Genomic DNA, 26237 nt, shown 5'->3' on the forward strand with positions numbered 1-26237 from the left:
GATATAATTGCCTTTAGGGTCAAAATTTTATGGTACTGAGTGGGGGTATATTTGTTGCTTTTACATAAAGTTTTTACGGTTATGATCGTAGAATTCCAGTTTATTATATTGCATGTTTTTTAAAGTTTAATAGACATATATGGAACAAATAAGAAATGGAAGGATAAGTGGAATGATTGAAATAGAAGTTACCAAGTAGCATTTTAGGATCCCCTTGTTTGGAAATTTTAAGCTTAGAAAAATATACAAATTTGAGAAACACAGATAATTTGAAAGATTTAGTTTTTCCTAGGACTGAAAAATTCTTCTTTACAAGCAAGTTCAAGTTTTTATTTTTTTATTTTTATAGATTTGATGTTTGCAGTATATTAATTGTTTACTTGGAGTAAGTGATGGAAATTTTGCCTTGGTATGATGATATTTCCCATTGAAAATATGATGCAGTACCACAACTATAGCTGATATAATTTCAAGTTGAATCGATAAAGCATAGTCATACTAGTTTCTAGTCTGTATATCTTACTTTAGTTACATCCTATAGCATAGCTATCCTGAGAATGGTTTTAATTAAACAGTTTTGTTGAACAAATTTAAGCCCAGTAGATCTTCAGATATTCAGAAGGTAGTGAATGCAGTTTAAGAAATATGCGACCAACATTCGTTGGTTCTTCCTTATGCAAGACACCAGTTTATTAAGCACCCATTTCACAGTTAAACAAGTATTAAAAATTGCAAGTCATGATATACTTGATTGAATGTTGGTACTTTCCAGGTGAGGTAGCAGTTTTTATAATAAAAGTACCACTTACAAAAGGGAATTTGTGTGCCCATTGTTGTTTATCACTTAATGTATATTGTTTTGGGTCACCATTGAGAAAACACGACAAATACCTGGGAGGTGACTAAAACAACAATTAATGGTTAGAGTTGAGCATTACTGTTCAGCTGTGGCAGAAAGGTGCACAAACCATCACAATGAATACATATGCAGCACGAAGTAAATTTTCAATGTTCCACCACTGGTAATCACTGCAAAACTATGTTCGCTTCCAGCTTGCACCTTTTGCACTGCTAAGTAGCTTTCACTAATGACAAGTCTTACCAGAGTCATTTTAGGCCAGTAACTTGCACTGGTTTAGCCAGATGGCAGAATATGGTCTTCAAACAAAATCTGGCAATGGGGGTGGGTGAGCTTTTCTTTTTTAATATTTTACTGTATCAAATATTCCAGATATTGGAAGCCTGCTGATATTTTGAGAGATCACTAATATTAAAACAAACTGAAATATGAATTTTTAATTGAAAGAAATGTGCCAGCCTGCCCATTATTATGGCGTAAGCAGTAATGGTTTATTCCAGCTTCTGGTGTTGCTGAGGTAGATGTGAACACAGTCTTCTTGTCACATTGTATGATAATTACCAAATGTATGTATTGAGGAACTACATTTTGGATGTCAGAACTTTTAGTATATGCCTTAATATTACATTTGCAAATTTACTTAGCTCACCTAAAAGTCTTGGAATGCTCACTGGCTGCAGCAGCCAGTGGGAAATCAGTATTCCAAGCCTTTTAAGTAATGCATAAGTGAATTGACAAATTTTGCCTATTGGAAAGGAATTTTCCAAATGTTCTGACATGTGAGGTAATGATTCTTGATGAACATAAGTATCCACAGTATTCGTAGGGCTTTACAACATATACTGTGTTAGTACTTTTAAAATTTATATAGAATCGCCAAGATTGTCATGATGTTAAGTTTGGAAATGAGACAATAAGAAAATAAGATGAGACGATAAAAAAATAAGATTTGGACATAGGGCAAATAATGCCCATGAAGGGAGAATTCTCCATCCCCATTATTACCTATGAAAACCTTAGAGTCCTTATTTCTTGGGCATGACAGTACCTTCTTGTTTCTTGTTTTCTAGTGATGTACTGTAGTTAATGTTGTCTTTTTTTCCTTGTCGTAGATGGCATGTTTTCATTAACTTAGAGAATCTTAATCTTGAAGGATGATCTTGAAGGATGAACTTTCGTAGTGAGATAATAGATTTAGGATTTAGATGCATGCCTAGTTTTTATATGGAACCTTGGCATTCCAGTGAAATACATAAAATTCCCATCCCATTTTCCATTGTCATAACCATTTTATAGGAATGATGTAATTTGAGCTACAGTATATGTATAGTTGTTGTGGTGGAATGTTTCAAGTAACAAAAATTGATATTCATCTTGTTTTATGTGTATGTATGCATCATGGAAGTATTGTACAGTAGTATAGCTGCAGAAAAAAACTTTTCAATGGGAAATGTGTAAATACAGTACTGTATTGTTGTATTCAAACCTTTTTCAGGCCATGTTTCCATTGTACTGTATGTGAATGAGAAGGTTTAGTTGGTAGGTGTTTTTTTTTTATTTTTCATGGAGATTACAGTTTGCTTTGCAGTTAAAGATTTATATACTGTAAAGTGTTGAGTATTGTAGATTTTCATATAAGTAACTTACCAAGTAATTACATAGCTGTTACTTTCCACTCGTGCGGCAGCTTAAATTTTAAAATCTGCAGTAGTGCTCTGATTGCTTAGTGTAGGTGACCAGTTCCGCCCACTAATGGGAATACTAAGAACGACTTAGCAGACAACCTCACTCTCTTCCAGCCGTGCTCGGTGTAAGCATCGGGGGTCTGCAGCAGCTTTATTATTCGCCGGTTGGATAACTGGATTTCGGTGAAATATTATCGATGATTTTGAGTAGCCTTCAAGCCTACAGCTTTCAAGATCAGTATTTTATTGTTTTGTTATTGAGATCTGATTAAAGTTTATCATACTTTGCTACAGCGAATTTGCAGTCAGTTGATTAACTCTCTTTTACCGAATAGTGTATTATCACGAAAATATCGTGTTTGCTACTGAACCGATGTTTTCGGTGGCGAATACATATCGGCAAGTCTCAATGTTTGATAAGGAATTGGGATGTGTTTTGTGTAATGGCTTTGTGTACTCAAAACCATTGTTAGTAAAGAATTGATTTAGAACATTTTCTTGTTACACTTTCCTTTGCAAAGAACTGAAGAAGTGTAAGGGCAGAATGTAGTAAGGAGAGAAATTAGTTATTTTGGCGGTGATGGGCTTTTGGATAAATAGACTTTCTGACAGCCGAGATTTGGCACCAAGCACCCACTAGCTTTGGCACCAAGTGCCCAGGAGCTCTCACTAGTTTCCTGAGTTACTAGCTTGCCTGGCACCATCTACAGCTCCTGAACGTCTGGCGCCAACTCTTTCCACATTAATTTTTTCTCTCCTGTCGCTAGCCCTCCTATCTGCTCCCACACCTGGCTCCCTTGCTTCCTTTCCATGCCTTTGCCAGTCCTGTGTGTGGGTTAACAGAAGGTAACCTTGTGATAGTGTAGTGTTGTGCAGTGGAGGAGGTGATTATCCAGCCCATCGGTTCTCTTAGACCTAAATCACTGTCATACTCCCCTGAACCTGGGAGAAGTCATACTGAAAGTCCAGTGGAGGCTGATGGAAAGTCCCTTGGGTAGTTGCCCTCCTCAGTTGAACATGTACAGTCCCAGGTTGCAAGAGACAGCCACTGAAAAGGCGTCTTTTGCCGAAGTGTAGGGGACTAAGTGACTGTCTAGCCTGTCGGATCTCCTAGACCAAAGGTCACTGTCCTGCTCATTTAAACCTGGAAGAAAACATACTTGCTGTCAAGGGAGTCCGAGGGGGTTTGCCTCCGGGTAGTTGCTGCCGAGTAGTTGCCCCCCCTCAGTCGAGCCTGTTGTCCAGTCCCAGGCCTTGGCGGACAACCACTGAAAAGGTGTCCAAAAAGATGTGCTTTAGTGATACATCCATGGTGTGTGTCTCCTGAACTTCCAGTTGCCGAGTGCCATTATTTGGCACCAAAACACTTCCAGCAATCGTAGGTGCCCAGCACCCGAGTGCCCAGCAACTTCCAAGCATCCAGTGGCTCCAGAGTGCCTCCCCCGACACTCCTAGATGGAAGGAAGAAGGTATACCAAAGGTTCAAAGGAGGTTGGTGGAGTTTGCCCACAGGCAAGTCACCTCCTCGGTAGAACCTGTCACAATTCGCGTTGTGGAAGACCCTCAGACTACCATTGGAAGGGTGTCCCTTTTAGTGTCCACCAGTTGTTGTCAGACTCAAAATTAGCCCTGACAAGAGGTATTCTAGGTGCTTTTCGCAGCGTGTCCCGACCCTTGAAGAGGGTGACAACAAGACATCTATTAACTTTCAACGGATTGGAAATTCTTCTCTCGGCGACATAACGACAGTCAGTCTTGGAGCGCTCAGTGCCTGCTCCCGAGCGCCTGCTGTCTACCTCTGCGTGCTTGGCAGTTGCCAGAAGTTCGGCGCCAACTCCCGAGCACTCAGGCACCAATTCCCGAATGCTCGGCGCTGATCCTAGAACGCTCAGCACCTACTCCAGAGCATCAATATCTGTCCAGTACTGGACTCCTGCTTGTGAACATTTATCACCCGCTCACAGACAGTTTTTTAGAACACTGTTGTTCTTTCTTGAGCGCCTGGCTCTGGTTTTTTCAAGTGACTGGCGCCAGTTCCTGATAACCTGGCACCAATTCTTCAGTATCAGTCTCCTGCATCTGGACACCATACGGAGAGCATTAGTCTGCATGTAGAGAGGTCCCCTTTTCAGTACTGGGCACCCCCTCCTTGACAGTTAGTGTCTGAGTCATGTCCTTTTTGAGATGAGGGCATATATGTCAAGTATTTTTGAGCTGCTTGATGAAAGCTCCTTCCTCTTAGACAGCAGGAACGCTGGTTAAGAAGATAGAGGACTTAGTTTTTAGTCGAGAGACATTACTTCGGTTTCTCTCGGGGTCCTGTCTTGTATGGGTAAGGACAAATGAGATGTCTTAGAGATTTTTGCTCTTTACTTTGAAGCCTCAAGAAGAGAAAACTTTGGTGCTCTTTTACTGCCAAGGGAGTCACACAATTACATTAAACCCTGTCATATTTTTGCCTCCGGGCCTACATCTCCTCTTCCCTCAGGACACAGTTGAGAGAACTGTGTCTGTTCTGCAGAAGGGTTTGGCTAAGTTTGTCAAACCCACAGTTATGCCTGTGCTAGGCTTCTGTGTTTTCTGCATGTGTCTTCAGCCTGTGTTTAGTGTTATCTAGTCCATTATAATTGAGTCTGCTCAAATGTCCAAGTGTCCGCCGTCTGTCAGACCACAGGGTTGGCAGCTAGTCCGCAGGGTGGTCTGTGAGTCAGGACGAGGATCTGTAGGTTCCCTCGGTTGTTTGCAAGACAGCATAGTAGTCAGTGAATCTGCATGGCCCTTAACACCCCTTTTTTCTCTTAGAATAGAAGATGAAATTCTGGTTAGAGATGAACCAGATAATCCTGTCATCCACTCTCCAAGGGCATTTGGATGAAGACCTGAGTTATGCAGGAAGTATCCTTCCATGTCCCTGCCAGACTGTAGGAGTATCTCAAGTCCGTCTGGCAGGACAGAGTCCTCTAGTGCAAGGATCTGTGTTTCGGCCTCTCTACGGCAAGCCTATTCTCGAGTCCTCACTCCTCTAGTGTTTGACTTCATGTTCTGGAATGTCATTCTTTACCTGGATGACTGACTTCTTCGATTACCTTTGAAGGAAAGTGCGAGGAGATTTTCTAACATTTGGGACAGGGAAACACAGCTGGACTCTTTCGTTTATACCCTTAGCCCCGAATTAGGTTGGACCTACAGTAGTGGCTGTCCGAACATGAACCATTGGAAGGGCAGTGCCTTCATGCTACAAACCCAGACCTAGTTTTCCATCCAAATGCCTAGAATCTGGGTTGGGGAGCCTGCTTGGGGATCTGGGTAGTTTCCGGGACACGGGCCTCGGAAGAACATAATCTTCTCATCTCTCAGATAGCTGAAAGCTTTTCACGTACGGCTTCAGTGTTTATCGACCCTATTGCACTCCTAGACTGTGGTAATCTTGTTACAAGACCATAGTCCTGAGTATATTCTCCACTCTGTCATATAGCTGAAAGCTTTGGACTCATGGCTTCAATGCTTCTTCACCTTTTTTCACACTTAGACAGAGAACTCCTACGATGGGCGTATCAAATTGAGTTTTCCAATCGCTCGACTTTTTTGGGGCACATAAATTAGTTATGGCGGATGCATTGAACTGTCAAAAGCATGTCCTTCCTGCTAAGTGGACCTTGGATCCCTTGCTCTGGTGGAATATGTGGAATCTATGGGACAGGCCAATTATGGCTCGGTTTGCCACCACAAGGAACCGTTGCCTTCCTCATTTTGTTCTCCAATCCTAGACCCTCTTGCACGGGCAACTAACGCCATGCTGCAAGTTAGGTCCAACCTGGACCATTAACCCTTAAACGCTGACTGGACGTGTCGTACGTCGACTAAAATTGTCTGTAGGCTGCCGAGTGGACGTACGGTATGTCGACGACAAAAAGTTTTTTTAAATATTCGCAGAAAAATAGTTATAGGCCCAGTTTGCGAAAGATTTTAAATCACGCGCCTTGAGGGATGCTGGGAGTTCACGGATCACACTGTTGTTTTGTTTACAAGCGTTCCCAGCCACGCATGCGCGAATTTCATTCTCGCACTACAGAGCATCAGTGACGCATCTCAGAAATTCTTTCGTCACTTTGTCGTAATATTTGCACCATTTTATATTAGCCGTTACATAAAGTTTTATATATGAAAATGTGCGCAATTTCATGTAAAATACAACAAAAAACAACCCATGGTTTTAGCTTTTATCAGTTTTGAAATATTTTCATATAAATCACGATAAGTGCCAAAATTTCAACCTTCGGTCAACTTTGACTCGACCGAAATGGTAAAAAAACGCAATTGTAAGCTAAAACTCTTACATTCTAGTAATATTCAATCATTTACCTTCATTTTGCAACAAATTGGAAGTCTCTAGCACAATATTTCGATTTATGGTGAATTTTTTAAAAAACTTTATCCTTACGTCCGCACAGTAACTCTGCCGAAAATCTCAGAAATTCTTTTGTCACTTTGTCGTATTGTTTGCACCATTTTATATTAGTCGTTACATAAAGTTTTATATATGAAAATGTGCGCAATTTCATGAAAAATACAACAAAAAATAACTCATGGTTGTAGCTTTTATCAGTTTTCAAATATTTTCATATAAATCACGATAAGTGCCAAAATTTCAACCTTCGGTCAACTTTGACTCGACCGAAATTGAAAAACGCAATTGTAAGCTAAAACTTACATTCTAGTAATATTCAATCATTTACCTTCATTTTGCAACAAACGGGAAGTCTCTAGCACAATATTCGATTTATGGTGAATTTTTGAAAAAAACTTTTTCCTCACGTCCGCGCGCGGTAACTCGGCTGAAAATCTCAGAATTTCTGTAGTCGCCTTGTCGTAATTTTCGCACCGTTTTATATTAGGCCTTACATAAAGTGTTATACATGAAAATGTGCACAATATCATGTAGAATACAAAAAAAATAACTCATGGTTGTAGCTTTTATCTGTTTTGAAATATTTTCATATAAATCACGATAAATAGAAAAAATTCGACCTTCGGTCAACTTTAACTCGACTGAAATGGTCGAAAACTGCAATTGTAAGCTAAAACTTACATTCTAGTAATATTCAATCAATTGCCTTCATTTTGCAACAAATGGGAAGTCTCTAGCACAATATTTCGATTTATGGTGAATTTTAGAAAAAAACTTTTTACGTCCGCACGTTGCGAATTCATGCATCATTTTGTGATATTTTCTCTGTGTTGCTTTGATCATTTTACAATTTGTTATATACCAAAATCATCGCAATTTAGTGTTCAATACAACGAAAAAAACATAACTCATTAGCTTTAACCGTTTTGCTCACAGCGTGATTTGTAGACAATATATGACATTTTTTTTTTTGAGCTGTCATATATTCCAATATTTATATATAATGATACTTTTTTTCATTTCTGATGGTTGCATACTAAACTTCAGGCAATGACAAAAAGGGGAGCCAAAAATGAACTCTTAATCTTAAAAACTAAGCATGCTGTGATTTTTTTAAAAAACTTTTTTTCCGCTTCGGCGCTAACTTCGAACGCCGCCGGCATACAACAAACTTTTGTAAATAGAGGCTCAGCGTTTAAGGGTTAATGCCCCTCTGCATTCCAACTTGGTCAAAGAAGGGCTGAACAAGTTTTCAGATTCATCGCAACATAATGATGACACTCTTAGCCCTGTTCTGGACCATGAATATTGGTTCCCGAACCAGATATGGTTGTTGGTGGACTCTTGACAACTCTTTTCACAATCCATATCTACTCAGACAACCTCACTTCAAAAGATAACACTAAAGGGTGGACCACTATTTTCTCGGACAGATTTACAGGCTGTCGGGGAGCTTACCTGGCAGAAGTGAACTTTTAAAGACCAACTGTGGAGACTGTTGCAAAATGCAGACTGCAGTCTTCTTGCCAAGTACTCCAATCTAAATAGGCACTCTTCCATCGATGGTGCAACGGTTATAATATCTTGTCTGCGAATTCTTCTTTAGCTCAGATAGCGGAGATCCTATACCTGAGGACCGCCAAGGGGGCTGTCGTCTTCACCTTCAAGGGGCATAGAGCAATGCTAGGCTTAGTATGTAAACACAAAGGTCTAATTTTATCTTGTAACCAAGATCTTAGCAACCTATGAAGTCTGTCAAGACTTCCAAGGCAGAGAGGAGTCTACTCCGTATATTGGAATTCGGACATAGCTCTCGAGTGGTTAACTGGCCTTTCTATCGAGCCTCTCCGTTCCATGCCTTTTAACTTAACTAGAAAGCTCTGTTCCTTGTAGCCCTAGCAAATGCCAAACAAGTTAGTGAGCTTCAGACTATAGACATGCAAGCAGATTCTGCTTAGGGAAACAGTCTGTGAACAGGATCTGTGCATTCTCCTTAAGTGATTGTCGGACATCCTTGGCTCCGGGAGAGTGAGCAAAATGTCTAGTTTGAGCTTTTAGGTTTTACCTGAAAAAGCTTTGTAATCAGAGGGCCATCCATGCATAGAGTGTTCAGACAAGATCCTGTCTCGCCATGAGTCTATGAATGCATTGTCCTTCATCTCCAATGAACTTTGTTTTTGAGACGTGCTCTCAGATCCAGGAGAATGATTTGCCTAACTGTTAAAGGAAAGCTAAGAAGCCAGAATTGCCTTACCTCATTAGCTTTCAAGCTAAATATGTCACTCAATTCCGTTTGGCAATCAGCCCACTGTAAGTGTAATAGTTCTTCACTTCTAAATTTTCCTTGAAGTCAAAACATTGTTTGAAAATTTTGCAGTACCTTGGGACCATTATTAGTACTTGGCGTGGCACTGAATAAGGAAGCAGAGGATTTTCTCCTCCTATCTCTTCACCTTTTAGTAAGGTGCAGAATTTTTTGGGGGGAGCCGGAGGCAGGTACATCGCCCCTGGAGCACCCACCACTCTCAGTGGATGGGTAGTTGTTTTATTTCAGTGTAGGTGACAAAGTTATCTGGTGGTTTTTATTTTTTGGTACTGCACCCAGGGGAAGGACACTTAATGATGCTTTGCCAGCCAACAGAATACTCCTTGGCTGCAAAGCTCCCATTTAAGTAGAGGCAATCTTTGGTTATACTGATGCGCCACTACAAGTTAAGATGGGCACCAACCAGAGGCAGTATTCTCCTGCAATGGCTCTCTTAACTGATATGGAAATGACAAGCATTGTTTTCCAATGCTAGCAGCTTTTTTCCATTTCAAATTCATTACTTAATGTTTTAGAATGGAATATGTCCATATATCCCACGTCCTGTCAATGTGGGATTCAGCTATGTAATTACTTGGTAAGTTACGTATATGAAAATGTTATTTTCATAAAATTAAGTTTCATATATACTTACCAAGTAATTACAAAATTGGAGCCCACGCTCCTCCCCTCTGATGGACATAGTCAGAAACAAAAGGAGGTTTTCTGCTAAGTCGTTCCTAGTATTCCCGTTAATGGGTGTAACTGGTCACCTTCACTAAACAATCGGAACGCTACTGCTGATTTTAAAATTTAAGCTGCTGCATGAGTGGAAAGTTATAGCTATCTAATTATTTGGTAACTATATATGAAACTTAATTTTATTAAGAAAATAACATTTTGATAATGGTAAAACTGACATTGTACGTTTTATATCCATTTTTTATAGGCTTTTTAAAAGTGCTTTTCTGTGAGTTTCCTTGCTCAGACTGATATTGCATTTTGTTATGCTGACTAAATGAATCAGATTATTTTGTTTTAGGATACACATTGCCCTTTAAAAATATGTAGCTCTATATCTGCATAATTTTCTGTACACTCATAGCATTATTTCCTGTATTTCTACATTTTTTCTGGCAATTATGAATCAAACTGATAGGTGTTGTATTCTGTATAAGGTTTTTGCTGTGGTAGTTCAGTTAGAATTTGTAGTTTGGTGGATAATTTTACTTCTTTTATTAATGATATTCCAAGTGTTCCATGTAAACTGTGACACTGTGACACAAAATTTTAGTGCCTTTGTTTTTGTTGTGACACAAAATTTTAGTGGCTTTATGTTTTTGAACAAGACTTCAGAATTGTTATGGCTCTAGGGAAATAACAATTTTTGTGCAGAAGTTTTATAGCTTTTGGTCATTTCTTTTATAGGTAACTGTTTCAGTATTAGCATTTTTATTTTAAGTTACTTTTTATATACAGTATGCTAGAAAATATTGATAAGAAATCTGAAGTTTTGGGTTTGGATATAAAATTTTTCGTTCAGAATGTTAGGAAATGTTAATAGATGTAATGGCAAAACTTAACATTGAACATTCAGTAGGTACTGTACTGGGTATATGACAAAGGTTGCCTTTGTCACTGCTTGTGAAAGACATGGTGTGTTTTGTCACTTGATAAATTTCATGATCGTCAGGTAACTGGTGAAAAGAGTAGAACTCTCTATCATAGTGGAATACCAGGTCTTGCTCTTTCTTAGTGAAACACCAGGTCTTTCTGTTAGCTCTGCTTGTAGAAGACCAGGTGGATTTGTATTTTGAAGTCATAGAACGTGATTTTCCATTAATATGCTAATGGTAGTTTAGTAGTTTTTTGGTATGGGTGGAGGGCCTATTTTATTATTGTATATTAAAAAATAAACTATTGCAGTGGTAATGTTTTAAAAAAATTTTGATATGGGAAGTCTTAAATCTACTGGATAATTGTTATTGACATCCAGTAGTATTTGTTGTTTGTGAAGCCATCAATTTTCCTTTGTTTTGAGCATGCTTTTTTGTGGTTTTGGCCAAGGGATTTTGAGCTGAATACTGTTTTGTGTGGAAAGGTAAGTTTGCTTTCTTGACATTCTATTTGTTGAGGCAGTTGTTTTCATTGGAGATGATTATTATTATTATTATTATTATTATTATTATTATTATTATTATTATTATTATTATTATTATTATTATTATTATTATTATTGAAAAGTATTTCAACAAGGTAACTTGGTTAGATTTATATAATCTTAAGGAGACTGATTTTAAGAGTTAGTTCTGAAGCAGGGAAGAATGTGTTTGTCCTGATTTTCACTTGCCTTCTTATGCGTGGATTTTATGACAAAGTAGTAGTTTTGGTAGATATCTGAGAGATGCCTTGAACATATTTGAAGTATGCAACTTAAGAGTATGCTGTAATGAGGTACCCTCTTAAATGTAGAATCTTACTGAATAGAGGATAGACCATGTATACGATTCCTGTCTTTAACTACTGTTCATGAGATCCATGTACCATGTTTACCAACTTGATTGTTGAAGTCATACGGAGTGTACATAGTGTATAATTCTTTAAATCTAGATAGAACTCGTTTGAATCTGAAAAGAAAAGTATGGTCTCTTCAGTATAGTCTACTGCAAATTGCAGTCAATTAGTGATCTTTATGAGACCTAGTATTACATCAGGAATTGCAGAGTATAATATTGACAGAATTTTATCAATGCTGTTATGCATGTAAGATTGATCTCTCACACTTTGCCCAGTGTTGACAGGCCTTGTTTTCACTTACCTAAATTATCTGTAGTAGATTGAAAAATTTTCAGAGATATTTTGTGGGAACTATAGTAACCCGGAGTATATTGTACTGTTTGCAAGAACAATAAGTTGGCCATGTATAATTTATTTAAGTCCTAGAATTAGGTTGGAAATGACAATACTCACAAATTGTCTTATAGGATCAGTGCATATCTATTAGTTACTCAATTATAATGAATAATTTCACTGAATGATAAGACTTAAATTTTTTCTCACCATAAAAAATTACTTTTTAAATACAGTCCCTGTATTGCCTTTGGGAACTAGAATGCATTTTTTATTTTTGCAACAGTTGGGACTAGAATGCATTTTTTTTTGCAACAGTGGGCTTAATATAAATCTGTATTTTAGATTGATACAACAATGTGCAAGTGAACTGCTGATATAGTAAATGGTTTACCAATGGATATGTATTTAAAGAAAACTGACAGGGGGTTTTGGTATTACAGTACACTAATTGGTTACATAAGGTACACTGAACCTTCTAAATTCAATTTATGTTAAAGTTTTGTTTTTGAGATATTGAAAGGAGCAAGTAGTGCTTAGTGTATAGGTTTTATTTATATGTGAGTGTTAACATATAAAAGTAATAGCTTTTTGTCATCCCATTTTTACAAAATGGTGGACCTAATGAGAGAGGAATCAGGCATTTAAATTTTGTGAAAATGATTGCTTTGGTTGGATAGTAGTTAGCAGCAGGGTTAAATTTGTGCTGACTTTCTGTATACCTTTTCCTTTGGCCATTGGGGTGTGATAGCAGTTATAATGGTAATATTGATAGATATTTAATTCATAATCTCTGATTAATTAACACTGTGATTAATTAGATAATGTTGTGATGAGGTTTTGGAGATAAGCTTTTTATTTTAACTAATGGTGTAAATTGACTCTTGAGGAAAGTTTGTAACTGAAATGGTAACAAATTTTGCGTGTTTGCAATTTTCTTAGTTTTTAGCACCTCATATCTGCTCAGTCCTTTGCTTTTAGTTTATTTTTCAAGTTTTGTAAGGAAATTTGAGTTATTAGTTTAGTCAGTAGTTTATAGGATTCTCATGAAAGTTATTTTAGAGGTTTTGTTTTATTGCATAGTGTGTGTTTTGTTTGCCTTTTAACAAACTTGTATATAATGAAATGCTTGATTAATTTGCTTTCCTGTAGGCCATCATGATATCAATGCCCATGCTTGTGTCACTGGTAAGCCAATCAACCAAGGTGGTATCCATGGGCGTACGTCTGCTACTGGACGTGGTGTATTCCACGGATTAGAGAACTTCATCAATGAAGCATCTTACATGTCAATGATTGGCTCAACTCCAGGCTGGGGTGGCAAGACTTTCATTGTACAGGTATGTATGAAAGTTGTTTTCAGTCAAGTGTGATATTAATGATATTATTATTAGGCACTTTAACCAAACCACAAAGTTTAACTGAATTCTCACAGGACTGCAGGCTTTCTGAAAAAGGATAACTTTGCATTACCATGAAAATTAAGAGGTGTTTGGTTTTATTTTTCTCGTATGACTTTTAAAAGGTAATCATTGTAACAACCATAGAATAAGGAAGTAAAAATTCGGTGACAAGGTATAGTATCCTCTGTAGGTAGAGCAAAGTTGAAAAGCTCAAGATGGTTGCAAGGACATGGAAATGAAGTTCACAGGGCTCGAGTAAGGATGAATTTACTATGGGATACCCCTTCATTGATCCAACCCCAATAACATACACCGGTATCTTGAGCTTTGAAATTTAAAGCAGGTTGTGCTGTTGATATGGTCATAAATTTCACTAATTAGTCATAAGAGACCAGAGTCAAAGACCAGCCTCCTAGGTCTTTAAATTCTCACACCATTAAGCATTTTTGAGCAATGGACTAAGCTGCATAGGTTTTTTTATAACAGACATTAAAAGGGAAAGAAAAGTGGGTGGTGGGATTAAGAGAAACTTAAGATACCTGTATTACAAATTATTTTAGAGGGGTAGCTAGATTTGATTACTTCTCCAACATAAGAGCAAACAGTAAAATAATGCATTGTAAGTAATTACACCCTCTCATATGGATTCTTACAGTGAAACGAGGCATTCTTACAATGAAACAGCTTTCTTGTAATTTAATAGTTTGAGAGCTGTGAAAGGGTTGGTTGCCACACTACAGGAATGATGTGACTTTGAACCGTTTCTGTAAAATTATAGGAAAACAACATTTTTGTAAAGTGTAAGTGCTTCTGTATAGGGGAAAAGCATATACAGTACTGTATAGTAATTGTGATGTAATGAAAAATGTATAGACATGACAAAAAGGGAAATTCAGAGCAATGATCTGCATTTGCTGTGCTACTGCCCAATTAGCTATTAATAAACAATTCTTGTACGTATACAAAATTAGTATTTTGCTTATTTGAATTTTTGCTCAAATTATTATTTAAACCATTAAAATGGTAAATTGCACATTTAGAAGGTATTTATAAACTGCCAGTTTGAGCAGAATACAGCTGTTATTTGTGCCAAGAACATGCTTGAAATAAAGAGAGAAAGGTGGGAGAAGTGACTTGTGTGTGTATGTTGTTAATATCCCCTTTGATATAATTGTTATTTCTAATAAAAAGAGTGAGTACACTATGGTGGTGATACAACCTAGGTTGAGAACACTATAAATCTGCTGGATGTATTAAATATATATTTAGTCTTGTTAATATATTCTTTTAGTGGATTATAAAAGTAATTAAAAAATCTTTTAAGTACATTATAGTGTGTTGTAAATTAAGTAAAACCATTTTTTAATTGACTTTCTTCACACTTAGGCCATTATAAAGGTAAAAAAAAAAGACTAATGATCTACAGTCATTGCATTACTTTATCTAGTCTTTCTCCATAAATAATACTTTTGGACAAGCACTGTGTGTAAGGTGTGACAGAGTGCGGCACACACACACACACACACACACACACACTCACACACACACACACACACACACACACACACACACACACTCACACACACACACTCATCTTCTCTCTCTCTCTCTCTCTCTCTCTCTCTCTCTCTCTCTCTTTGTGGCAGCTCCCTTCTAGTAGTCAGCCCAGTACTGTATGCAGAATTTTAGGGATGTGGAGAGTGTACTGATTTATAATAAGAAGGCATGTGTTAAAGGAAAAACTCTGTTAAAAAATTGGTAATGTTTACTGCTTAACAGCTCAGGAAATTTGTTTATTGCATCTTGATATAAGTATTTATATTTTGTTTAATTTTTCTTTATACTTTAATCAAATTAAGAGTAGCCCATCATTATCAGTGGAGAGAACACCTGTAAAGCAGTTTTACTCTGTTTACACTAAGTCATATTAGGAATTAGTGTTTTGATACAGCAGAGGTAGATGGTGAATATTTCTTAAAATATGGGAAAATAATTTCAGGGCTTTGGTAATGTGGGTCTTCATTCCATGAGATATCTTCACCGTGCAGGTGCTACTTGTATAGGTGTTAAGGAATATGATGGCTCCATTTACAACCCTGATGGCATTGACCCTAAGGTGAGTTCCTTGTAAACATGCTTTATTTTATAGTGAAACAGTAACAATTTTCCCCAGTTTTTTTGAAGAACATGATTAATCATGTCTTGATGTCATTCCAGGAACTGGAAAACTGGAGAATTGAAAATGGCACTGTTATGGGCTTCCCTGGTGCCGAGACCTATGAGGGAGAAGATCTTCTTTATGAGAAGTGTGATATCCTCATTCCAGCTGCTATTGAGAAAGTCATTCACAAGAATAATGCCCACAGAATTCAAGCTAAGGTATGAAGGGCTATCAAATTCAAAGGTGGACTGTAACCAGTTCAGCTTTATTCAGGTATCCTGGTTACTTTTTTTTAGTCTTGGAGTTTAATCTTTCATCTTTTGTCTTAGTCATCCCTCTCATATTGATTCAGTTGCCTTATTCTTCATTTCTGGTAAACTTGAAGGGTTTTGGTAGTTTTCAGTCAAAAACTTGTTTGAGCAGTGATATTTTTTGTTTTCAAAGACATGTCAGGTCTCTTATTTCTTTTTCCTTACCTATAATATGCAGTGATTCTTCTCTTGTTAATTTACATTTTCCTTAAGACTCATTTGAGTTACTACAAAGTAATGAAGTAGACAACAAAAGTTTAACTTCCGCAAGTTCTTAGTAAAAAAGTTTCTTTTTCTATTGGGTAAATATTTATAGAAATTTTTTACTCTTAGATTATTGCTGAAGCAGCTAATGGCCCAACAACTCCTGCCGCTGATAAGATTCTCCAAGACAAGAATGTATTGGTTATCCCAGATTTGTACATTAATGCTGGTGGTGTCACAGTATCCTACTTTGAATGGCTAAAGAATCTCAACCATGTCTCTTATGGCCGTCTCACATTCAAATACGAAAGGGAATCCAACTATCATCTGTTAGGTATGTGTGTTAATATGGCTGTTTAAAGTTTCATAGTATTTTTTGATTAAAAAGTTTGTGAATTTTCTTTTATTGCTGAAGGGATATAGTTTTTTCTTAAGTGGATCATTTTCAGTATTGATAAGTATACTGTAATTCCCACTCAGAAAAACATTATTTGAATGGCATTGCATTTATTAACCAAGTTTTACTTCACCAGCAATATATTAGTTCACTTCCACCAAAGTACCCATATGAATGAGTATACACACTTGGTACCATTTTATTACTTGGTCTTTGTGGCTTATTTATTTGTAAAAGCTCTCATTTGGCAAATGCAGCAAGCAGAGTTAACTTTGTAGAAATTGCTTTTTTGTCAACTTGAAATTTCAGATATTAAATGGGGAATTTTAGATATAAGCAAGAAATTTTCAGTTGATATAAACTATATACAGACAGCTTCAATCCTGTAGAGAAAGGCATTAAACTAACAAGCCTTTTCAAGAGATGTTGATAATAAAATTGCATGCACAGTCACTTTAAAGCTACAGATTAGATTCTTTGTTATATATTGGCTGAAAATATGTTTCTTTTAAAAATATTAGTTTTTATTTCAGGCAAAATTATTTTGTTGATATGAATCTAGGTACAGGTTATTGCATTCATATTTGTGGGTGGTTAATAGTAGCCATGTAGTCGATAGGTTAATTGCAGTTATATTTTTAAGAAATACCAGAATCTTTGATGATAATGATTATAAGTTAGAAGAGTATCAGTGAAAATAGGACAGAATATATTTCCAGGTAATGTCTTTCAGTCAGTCTCTAAAATGAGAAACAAATTATGACAAAGTTAAGATTAGTTGTCATTTTGTATTTCAGAAAGGAATCCCGCTTACCATTTTTCTTGATGAAAAGGGATTGCGCTTAAATTGCTTAGCACGTGTGCAATGTGTGTTTGGGGAATTTCTTAAGGCAAAAGATCCCACCTGTGTCCTTCACCATCAGATTTTCTGTTGCTATAAAGTGCCTTTTCAGTGTAATATTACTGTAGATTTATGGTTCCATTTACTCAAAAGAAAATCACATGGATGGTTTTGAACAAATTAGCAATTAGTGTCAGATTGTCTGACCAAACTTTTGTAAGTGAATTGAGTAATAAATTGGAGCTGATTAGTATAGGGTATTTGTCTGGGTTTCATTCTGTTGAATTACACACTGTCAACAGCTGTGAAGGTCTGTGCAGTATTTCCCCTCTTTTGAACAATATGGTTAATTTTCATGTTTACTTTTTCTTCAAAATTGGCTGTCCAGCTCTCGGGTTTTCCTGCTTCTGTTAATACTGTATAAAAACCACTTCTTAATATGAGTGAATAGCTGTTAAGTTTATGATAGCATGTATTGATTATACAAATAATGGTTAATGGTTGAATCACATTTTTTCTAAAATTTGATTGAAAAGTGTTGATGATGAGTTTTTGGTGTCTATAGCTGGATTTGGCAGTATAGTTAGTCTTTTGACTTTTCACAACAGAGATGTTCTGACCGTTTTTTGGGGCGTCTCTTTATAAATTAGTAGTTTGTGTGTGTGTTCTTATGGAAATCCAATTTTTAGTATAAAATTCTTAGAATGTTAAGGTTGATATGTGGAAACTGCAGTAAGTGTTTGACACTCTCAAGTTTGAAGTACATATGTATTGATCAGTTTTACTGTTGAAAAAATATGGTTCTGCGACCAACAGGAATAAGAAAACGTTTGACTTTGCTGAGTATACAAAAGTTGATAAAGAGCAAGACACCAGATGATTGTGAGAAGAGTATGATAATAGAAAAATGTGAGACATCTGAATAGTATAGGGAAGAGTTTGTTGGAGTGTAGTATGAAAGTTTGGGAGGTGTTGGAAATGGGGTATAAAAAAAAGTTAACAGTGGCTGATTTTATGATAATTCGTGGCTGGGTGTACAGGCAGTCCCTGGTTAACGGTGGGCTCGGTTAATGGCGATCCGGTTTTATGATACGTGTCTAACGACGAAAATTGGCAATTTTCGGTGCTGAAAATCGCTGATTTCCGCTTATCGGTGCCGATAATTGGGTATTGGCGCCAATACATACCTAACAGAGGCACTGATAACCGAAAATCGGCACTTTTCGGTGCCAATAAGCCCGAAATTCGCTGAAAAAGTGCTGGAAATCGCCGATTTTTGGTTAGTGGCGATTTTCAGTTATCATCACACCCCCAGAACGGAACCCCTGCTGATAACCGAGGACTGCCTGTATTGGGGTTTTATTACAAAAAAGTAAGGTACTGAGGTAAGGTGTCCAAAGGCTAGGAATACAAATGGTTATGTCATGTGAAGAGAAGGAAATAGGTGCAGTTTGTCAGAAAATGAGTCATTGTTAAAGTAGCAGGATGTAGACCAGTGGGATGGCCTAGAAAATTATGATGAAAGGGCATAGATGGTAACTTAGGCAGAAAGTGCACAGGAGGCAAGATCTGAGAGAAGTACTTCAAGTACAGTACTCGCATAACCTTGGAAAAATGAAAATATTTAAAAACATTTTTGGTGGTATCTGTTAGTCTTTTTGTCCTTTTCAGTTGTTTTTTAGGCATAATTTTCATTGGTATTGTCAGTCAAAGATTTTGACCTTAATTTTTGTGGCGCCTTATGAATAATTGTTTCTTATGACAAGGCTGTATTACATTTTTTTCCAGTTAGTCTGTATCCTTGAATCCATTAGGCAAGAAAGCATTGCTTCTTGGTCTATTTGGACTTTGCCATGGGAGTTGCAAGCAGAGTTGAAATCCCTTTTTACCTTTTGTGTGTGCTGTTCATGTGTTAAATTTTTTGTATACATTTGAGTTTTAAACTTAGTTTGCATAAATTATAGCAATATTATCTTAAGGCTTTTTGTTAAGGTCTTCCAAATGTCACAAGCCTATCCTCTCACATACTTGACAACAATTATGTGAATCTTGCAATAAGTGACATTGAAGAACTCTTGTTTTCAAGATTTGCACAGTATGTTTTATATGTTTTAACATGTTTTTGAGGACATAATACAAAAAAAAATAAGTTTGTGAAGGATTTTGTGAACATAGTGCCTTAAATTCTTGCAAATCTTCCAGTGTTTTCTTTGATGTAAGAACTTCATTGGAGAATTATTTCCACTTGCTGAATAGGAAGATGCTAATTCTATTGTGTGTAAGTGGTCTTTTAGTACAGTAAGAAGTATGAAAGCATTTTACCAAAAATTTTGAAATGATAACTTTTTATTGGCAGAATATTCTAAATGACAGTGCCTTTTTCTCATCTCAGTGTATGCTTTGGATATCAACATAATGAAGTATGCAGCATAGTATGTTTTGCTGTATATGTTTACAGATATGATGCATTTTGTTTGTATGCAGATGACCATGAGTAGGGTCAGAATTGCATGTAATGTGCAAGTTTTGGAAAACTGAAAAGATTCTAGTGCACATTTTTAATACAGACCCATAATTTACTTTTTCTCCATTTGTTGATCCTTCCCACCCCATTTCCAATATACATTTAGAAAGAGATCTGTAGTTTACTAGATGGTTAGCAGCACTGTACAGTACATGGTCATTCTCAGTCATTGGGTTCCAGTTAGGTAAGAATCTTGATTCCCTTGTAGTCCAGGTTATAGCTATGAGAAAAGTGGGATTGGGAGGTAAGATGTAATTGTAAATAATGGGTTTGTATTTGAGAAATAACTTGTTAAAAAAATTTTGTTTGATATACAACCTCATTATTTGCATTTGCTTTTAATTAGAAGGGAGGATCAAGCTGTTGAAGAGAGTATAAATTAGCTGATTAGAATGAAGTGTCATAGAGCTCATGGGCTTGAGTTTAGCCAAGAACTTAATACCCTCGAGGACAGTGTATGGTGAGTCAGAGTTGTTCAGAAACGTATGTATATATGTGAAATAAAAGGAAAGCATTTGTTGGTCATTTCATCATTCAGGTTCACATGTTGAGCAGGTTGGCTATTTTTATTGACTTTATGATGCCTTGGATCATTAAACTTAGTAACTATCTTTTTTTATCTGTCCAAAAGCTTGGTCTTCATTCTTTCTGCATCATCTCAAATTTGCAAGTCTCCCTGATGGTTGCAGCCCTATGTAAGCCAGTGTCCAAGGATATCACATCAAATGCATCTTACTCACTTAAAGTTATCCCTCCATGCCAACTGCACTTTTCCAAAGGACTTTTCCACTAAAAGGTTCATATTTGCCTTTAGGTCCCAGCTTAGCTGGCTGGTTATCAGTCAAATTTCAAGTAGTCGGTTGACATAGATAGTGATTGTGCCTTGGATGGCATCTTCCCTTGTGAGGTCTTGTCCAGAGGAATATTGGAGGACTTGGAGGGACATAAGAGCAGACATTTGGTTATCAATATCATTTGCCACATGTATCAGTCCCCCTTTTTGGAGACTGCCCTTCTGTCACAGCAACCACATTCTCACAACTGTGAGTGTGGCAGTGAAAAATTCCTGGACTTGATACAGCTGTCTAGTTGATGATAGCAAGAAAATATCCACACTTGAGCAAGACTGTACTTTTGGACCTTGTACTTTTGGACCTTCGTAACTTTAAACATGAGTGATGTACTTCATCTTCTGATCAGCAGGCTTTGATTCCATCATTTAGTCATACAGTCTTAGCTCTCATGTTTAGCTGCCTTCAAATTGGAAACTCAGGATTTAGCAGGTGCTATTCCCACAGGGAGTACATCTTGTGCATTTGTTATCATAATATTATGATCTACAAATACAGAGCTCTCAATGTACAACATGTACACACTTTGACCCACAGCTGTGACACCCCTGCCCTTAAGGTGTTTAGGGGTCTTGGGTAATCTTGAACCTACGAGGTCTCAGTTGGATATTTTGTCCTAATCAAGGTTTTTTTTTTTTTTGTGACTTGAGCCTTCCACCTAAATCAGTGATATAAATACTGTAATGGGTTTGTACAATAAAGAAATATGATTTTTAAAAAGAAACGTTTTGTGCAATAAGCCAAAGAAAAGTTTTGTGCAATAAGCCATCATTTATATATGATTGCTTGCCTCCCAATCCGAGTTACTTCTTGCAGCCATAATTAGACTAGAGTACAATTAGTGGGGGTCTTGCCTACGCTGAACCAGAGATCTGAGGTGCTTTGCTACCAACTAGCCAGCAGACAGTTATTTTTCTAATTGTTATTCAGAAGTGGATTGTCTAGGATTAGTTTAGATGCATGAGTAAAACAGCGATGTAAGTGATGGGTTTATCTGTAATGGATTTAAAAAAATTTTTTTTCTTTGATGATGATCTTGGGTTATTGTTCATATTGAATACTGCTATTAATCATATTTAAGTTAGTTATTACATTTGATAAAGAAGTCTGTTGGATATCAGGCTTATGATAATTTTAGGAATTTCTTGGAGAAACAAGCAGAAGTAAATAAAACAGGGTTTCTTTATCAGATTTTAAAATAAGATAATTTTCCCTGAATATATGTTGTATAAAATTTCTTGGTTTACCCATTTATAACCTAGTTGATGAAATAGATGTTGATCCACTTCAGTATAATGTATTATCTGTTTTGAAGATTTTTATGCATTCTTATTCAATAATGCACATTTGAAATATTTATTTCTACGGGTTTTGAAATATATTTCTACATTTTCTCAAATTCAGCAGTTTGACTATTAACCCAGAAAACCTTATAACCATCATCAGGCTCTGACTTCGAGTATTGGTCTATTATTTTATTGTCATTGATGGACATTGAGTGGCAAGGCTGGTTTGAGGCAAAATCAGCATAGGCTAACGTATACGAATGCTTTCTCCCCTTCTCTGTTATGAATACAGCAAAATTTTAACATCATTTAAAAGTATATGTTAATTCGAATAAGGGAAATTAAAAAATCTATTATTGGAGGTGCATTTAGAGATGTTTTTTCTGCGGTGTGCTGATATCACCTTGAATTGGGTAGGTAATAGATAAGGAAAAGCTTAACCCAACTGAAAATCATACACACTTTTTGATGAATAATAAATTTTGAAAGGGTAGGGAATATTATTTAATGTTAACATTTTTCATTAAAATGATTGAATTTTGCCAATTTATCAACAGTTTGAAAAAATGCGTAGGTTTACTGTAGTCCTGTATATGGTGCTTTAAGAAAATGAGATCGCCGTTTCTCTCTCCCTCTCCATTTATTTGTCATTCTCTCTCGTGTCCTTCCTCTACCAATTTTCTCTCATCTTCTGTCTACAGACAATACATCCCACATTGTTGCCATGATCACATGTCAGTGAATGACAATTTTTCGGTGACAGATGAGTTGAAACAGAGTATGGTATTGTAATAGAAATGTTAGCAAAACTAGCATCTTTAAGTTTTAAGGGTACTCTATGCCTGGAGTAGTATGGAATAATATTCCATACAAAAGTTTTTGGCTAAAGCAAAAGTTGTAGTAATTTTACAGTACAGTATATTGATTTACAATAACATTGGTTAGGGCAGACCAAGCTACCACCTTCAAATTTGAAGCCCTTTTGTAAGTTGCTTCAAAACTGTTAGGTCTATAACTGGTTTCTATTCAGGATTAGTTCATTATTTAAGAGATATATAACATTCAGAAAATTTTTTGGAAGTGTTCTAAGGAAGATATCCATTGTGGCATGGGTAAAAGGTACTTAGAGAGTGTAGATCTCATTAATCTGTATCAGTGACTTCTGTGATGAACTTAACATATCTTTTTCCAGACTCTGTGTCCCATTCCCTGTCCAAACACTTTCAGCAAGATTTAGTGGTGGTTCCCAGTGAAAAGTTTGCCAGTCGCATCGCTGTGAGTCACGCACATCAGACCCTTATCAGTGTTTTAAATTTTCAACCTTAAATATTCTTTTGTCTTATGTATTGTATATGACTTTGCTAGCCCTTCTATTACCTTATAATTTTGTTTTTTGCTTTTTTCAGCTTTTTTTTTCTGCACCAGCAAAGGCCCAGTAAGGGCTGCTTGCATATGCATCTTCCCTTTACTTATTGTCATTAATGGAATGGATTTTCCCCTTTCAGAATATAGTCTAATTTATTAAGCTAGTCCTTTTGTTGGTGTGAAAGGTGTGTGAATTTAGGAGAGGAAAGAATAGGAAAGGATAAAAAGGAGTAAAGATATTCTTGCGAAGCAGAGTTATGCAGATTTCTTCATCACAAGGAATACATTAATCTTCCCTAAATCAATATAGCATATAAGTTTTGAGCGTATCTATTGACGAGTTAGAATATCCCTCCTACAGAATCTGTTCAAGAGTCTCTTGAGCGGCGGTTTGGTCGTGTTGGTGGCAAGATTCCCATCGAGCCATCAGAGGCTTTCCAGGATCGCATTTCTGTACGTAACAGTATATCGTGTATATAAAATATAACATACTAACATTATTAAATGTGGGAATAACTAACATGCCTTTAAGGTTGAGGAAAAGGTTGGCTATTATATATTTTTATAATAGTGAGCTTGAGTATTTTTTATTTATAGAGTATTGAGTGTGTTTTCCTTTTTTCATTTGTTAAATTTTGAGTGTTTTGCTCAGTTTATAGTGTCTAGATTATTTCGTTTTATTGCCGACATTGACATAATGGTGCTTTACACATTGGCTTGATTTTTCACAAGCTCGTGTAGACACTGGACATTTTTATCTGTTACTAGCTGTGTTTCTCAAATGTGGGGTTTCCTTTGTGATCTAGGTGCTTTTTTCATTCAACAGATGTGAGGACAAAGGTCTTATTCTTGAAATTAGATTAATTCTTAGCCTATAGATTTTTAACACTTAATGTAGTGCATATTGGGCGTGTTATTGCTTTTGTTTTGTACTGGAGACTCCTTGCTGATTTTGTGGTATTAGATATCTAAAGACAAGATTTTATTAAAAAAAATACAGGAAAAAATAAATCCTTTTATAATTTAATAATAGACATCATTTAAGCGCAGTCTGCATTTGTTGAGTATTTGGGGCATTGTGAAGTTATTAAATTATTGTTTCAGAGAGGCATACATCATACTTTTATTTTATTTAGCCAGTATGAAGGACAAATGAATTGGGAATGTTTTTTTTTTTTTTTCATTTCTGAGTACTGTAGTTACTGTAAATATTTAATAGTAGAGTTCTTCTGTTGATTTAAAGAGTAATGTCAGAACAAGAAATGGAACAACCCCTAAAAAGTCTTATTTAAAAAGTCTTATATAAACTTTATTCCATTCATTTTTTAATACTCTGCTCAGTTCTCTGTAAGTAACTTGGAGTTATTGAATTTCATGAAAAAATTGAAGGATTATAGATTGTAGAGTAGAAAAGAACAGTATTTTTCACGGTAAATTTTTGTTAATTTTTGAAGGGTTAATCCAAGCTATCACTAAAATAAAGGTGGTCTTATCAAAGCGTAATCAGATGTTTAATGGACTGTTTATGAAAAAGGGATTATTTGTGGAAAGAAAAGTTGGAATGACAGTTTTGTTTTAATCTGTTGTTTTTTATGCATTCCTATTATCTTTTTATTCTGGGTTGCTATCCATGTAAGGGCCTTTGGGATCGTATATGATAAAATTATGATAATAATAATAATAATAATAATAATAATAATAATAATAATAATAATAATAATAATAATAATAATAATAATAATAATTACAAAAAGGAAACTTCTGTAACTATGCTAGAAATTCATATCTATACAATACAGTAATCTGTGAGTTGAGTATGCAGACATTATTCTTTTATTGGGGTCTACCAAATACGTTTTACTTATGGTCATATCCTATTTAAATAACAAAAAGCTTGACTTGTACAAAGCTGCTTAACAGTAAACCTATTTTAGGAAATTTTAGAAAATGAAATAAGGTAGGCAAAGAACTTAATGTCTTACATTGTATGGTTTACTATCAATACATTGTATGGTTTACTATCAATACTTTAAAATGGTAATAATTAAAGAAGTTTGACTACTCCTGAATCTGAGTAAATTTCTTATAGAATTTCTTGATTGCTAACAAATTGCAGGCAGTCCCCGTTTAACGGCGGGCTTGGTTAACAGCGATCCGGTCTTATGGCGCTTGTCTAGCGACGAAAATCGGCAGTTTTCAGCACCGAAAATCGCCGATTTCTGCTTATCACCGCCAATAATTGGGTATTGGTGCCGATACATACCTAACAGAGGCACCAATAACCGAAAATCGGTACTTTTGGTGCCGATAACCCCCGAAAATCACCGAAAAAGTGCCGAAATCGCCGATTTTCGGTTAGCAGCGATTTTCGGTTATCATCACACCCTAGGAAACGGAACCCCACCGATAACCGGGGACTGCCTGTATATTTGATTGAAGGTTTATGGTTTACTCTAAAAGGAAATCTTAATTTAGAAGGATATCTTCTTTTTTAGATAGCTTGAGTAGAGCTTTCTCAGATTTGGTTTTAAAGTATTTTGATCTCGTTGTGTAATTTTTTGTCATAAAGCTTGAAAATTAACTTCTAAGATTATTAAAGGTTAGCACACATTGCCACAAATGAAGAGAACTGCTTAAAATTTTTATGTGAGAGAAGTCTTTAATGTTAAAGAGTTCATTAAAATTAGATAGCTTGTAACATTACAACTAATGAGATGCCATGTGTGGCGTGCAATGACTCGTTACTAAAAATTGTTATTGAGTTGACTTGACAGTGTTCCACTATAA

General features: G+C 36.1%; 1 protein-coding gene across 14 annotated transcripts in view; it reads left to right on the plus strand.

Moving 5' to 3' along the window:
- Window positions 1-26237, plus strand: part of Gdh (glutamate dehydrogenase, mitochondrial) — a 96534-nt gene that overhangs the window by 61135 nt on the left and 9162 nt on the right. For 7 of the 14 annotated variants that reach the window (XM_067098434.1, XM_067098438.1, XM_067098475.1 and 4 more), the window contains 5 exons: window positions 13260-13447; window positions 15510-15626; window positions 15728-15889; window positions 16316-16520; window positions 23812-23903. In XM_067098434.1, the coding sequence (XP_066954535.1) occupies window positions 13260-13447; window positions 15510-15626; window positions 15728-15889; window positions 16316-16520; window positions 23812-23903 (764 nt within the window). Of the gene's footprint in view, window positions 1-13259; window positions 13448-15509; window positions 15627-15727; window positions 15890-16315; window positions 16521-23277; window positions 23361-23811; window positions 23904-26237 lie in introns of all 14 variants that reach the window. The other 7 variants (XM_067098444.1, XM_067098451.1, XM_067098516.1 and 4 more) reach the window with 2 other exon arrangements.

This window comes from Macrobrachium rosenbergii, chromosome 4, assembly GCF_040412425.1.
Source record: "Macrobrachium rosenbergii isolate ZJJX-2024 chromosome 4, ASM4041242v1, whole genome shotgun sequence".
Lineage (NCBI taxonomy): Eukaryota > Metazoa > Arthropoda > Malacostraca > Decapoda > Palaemonidae > Macrobrachium > Macrobrachium rosenbergii.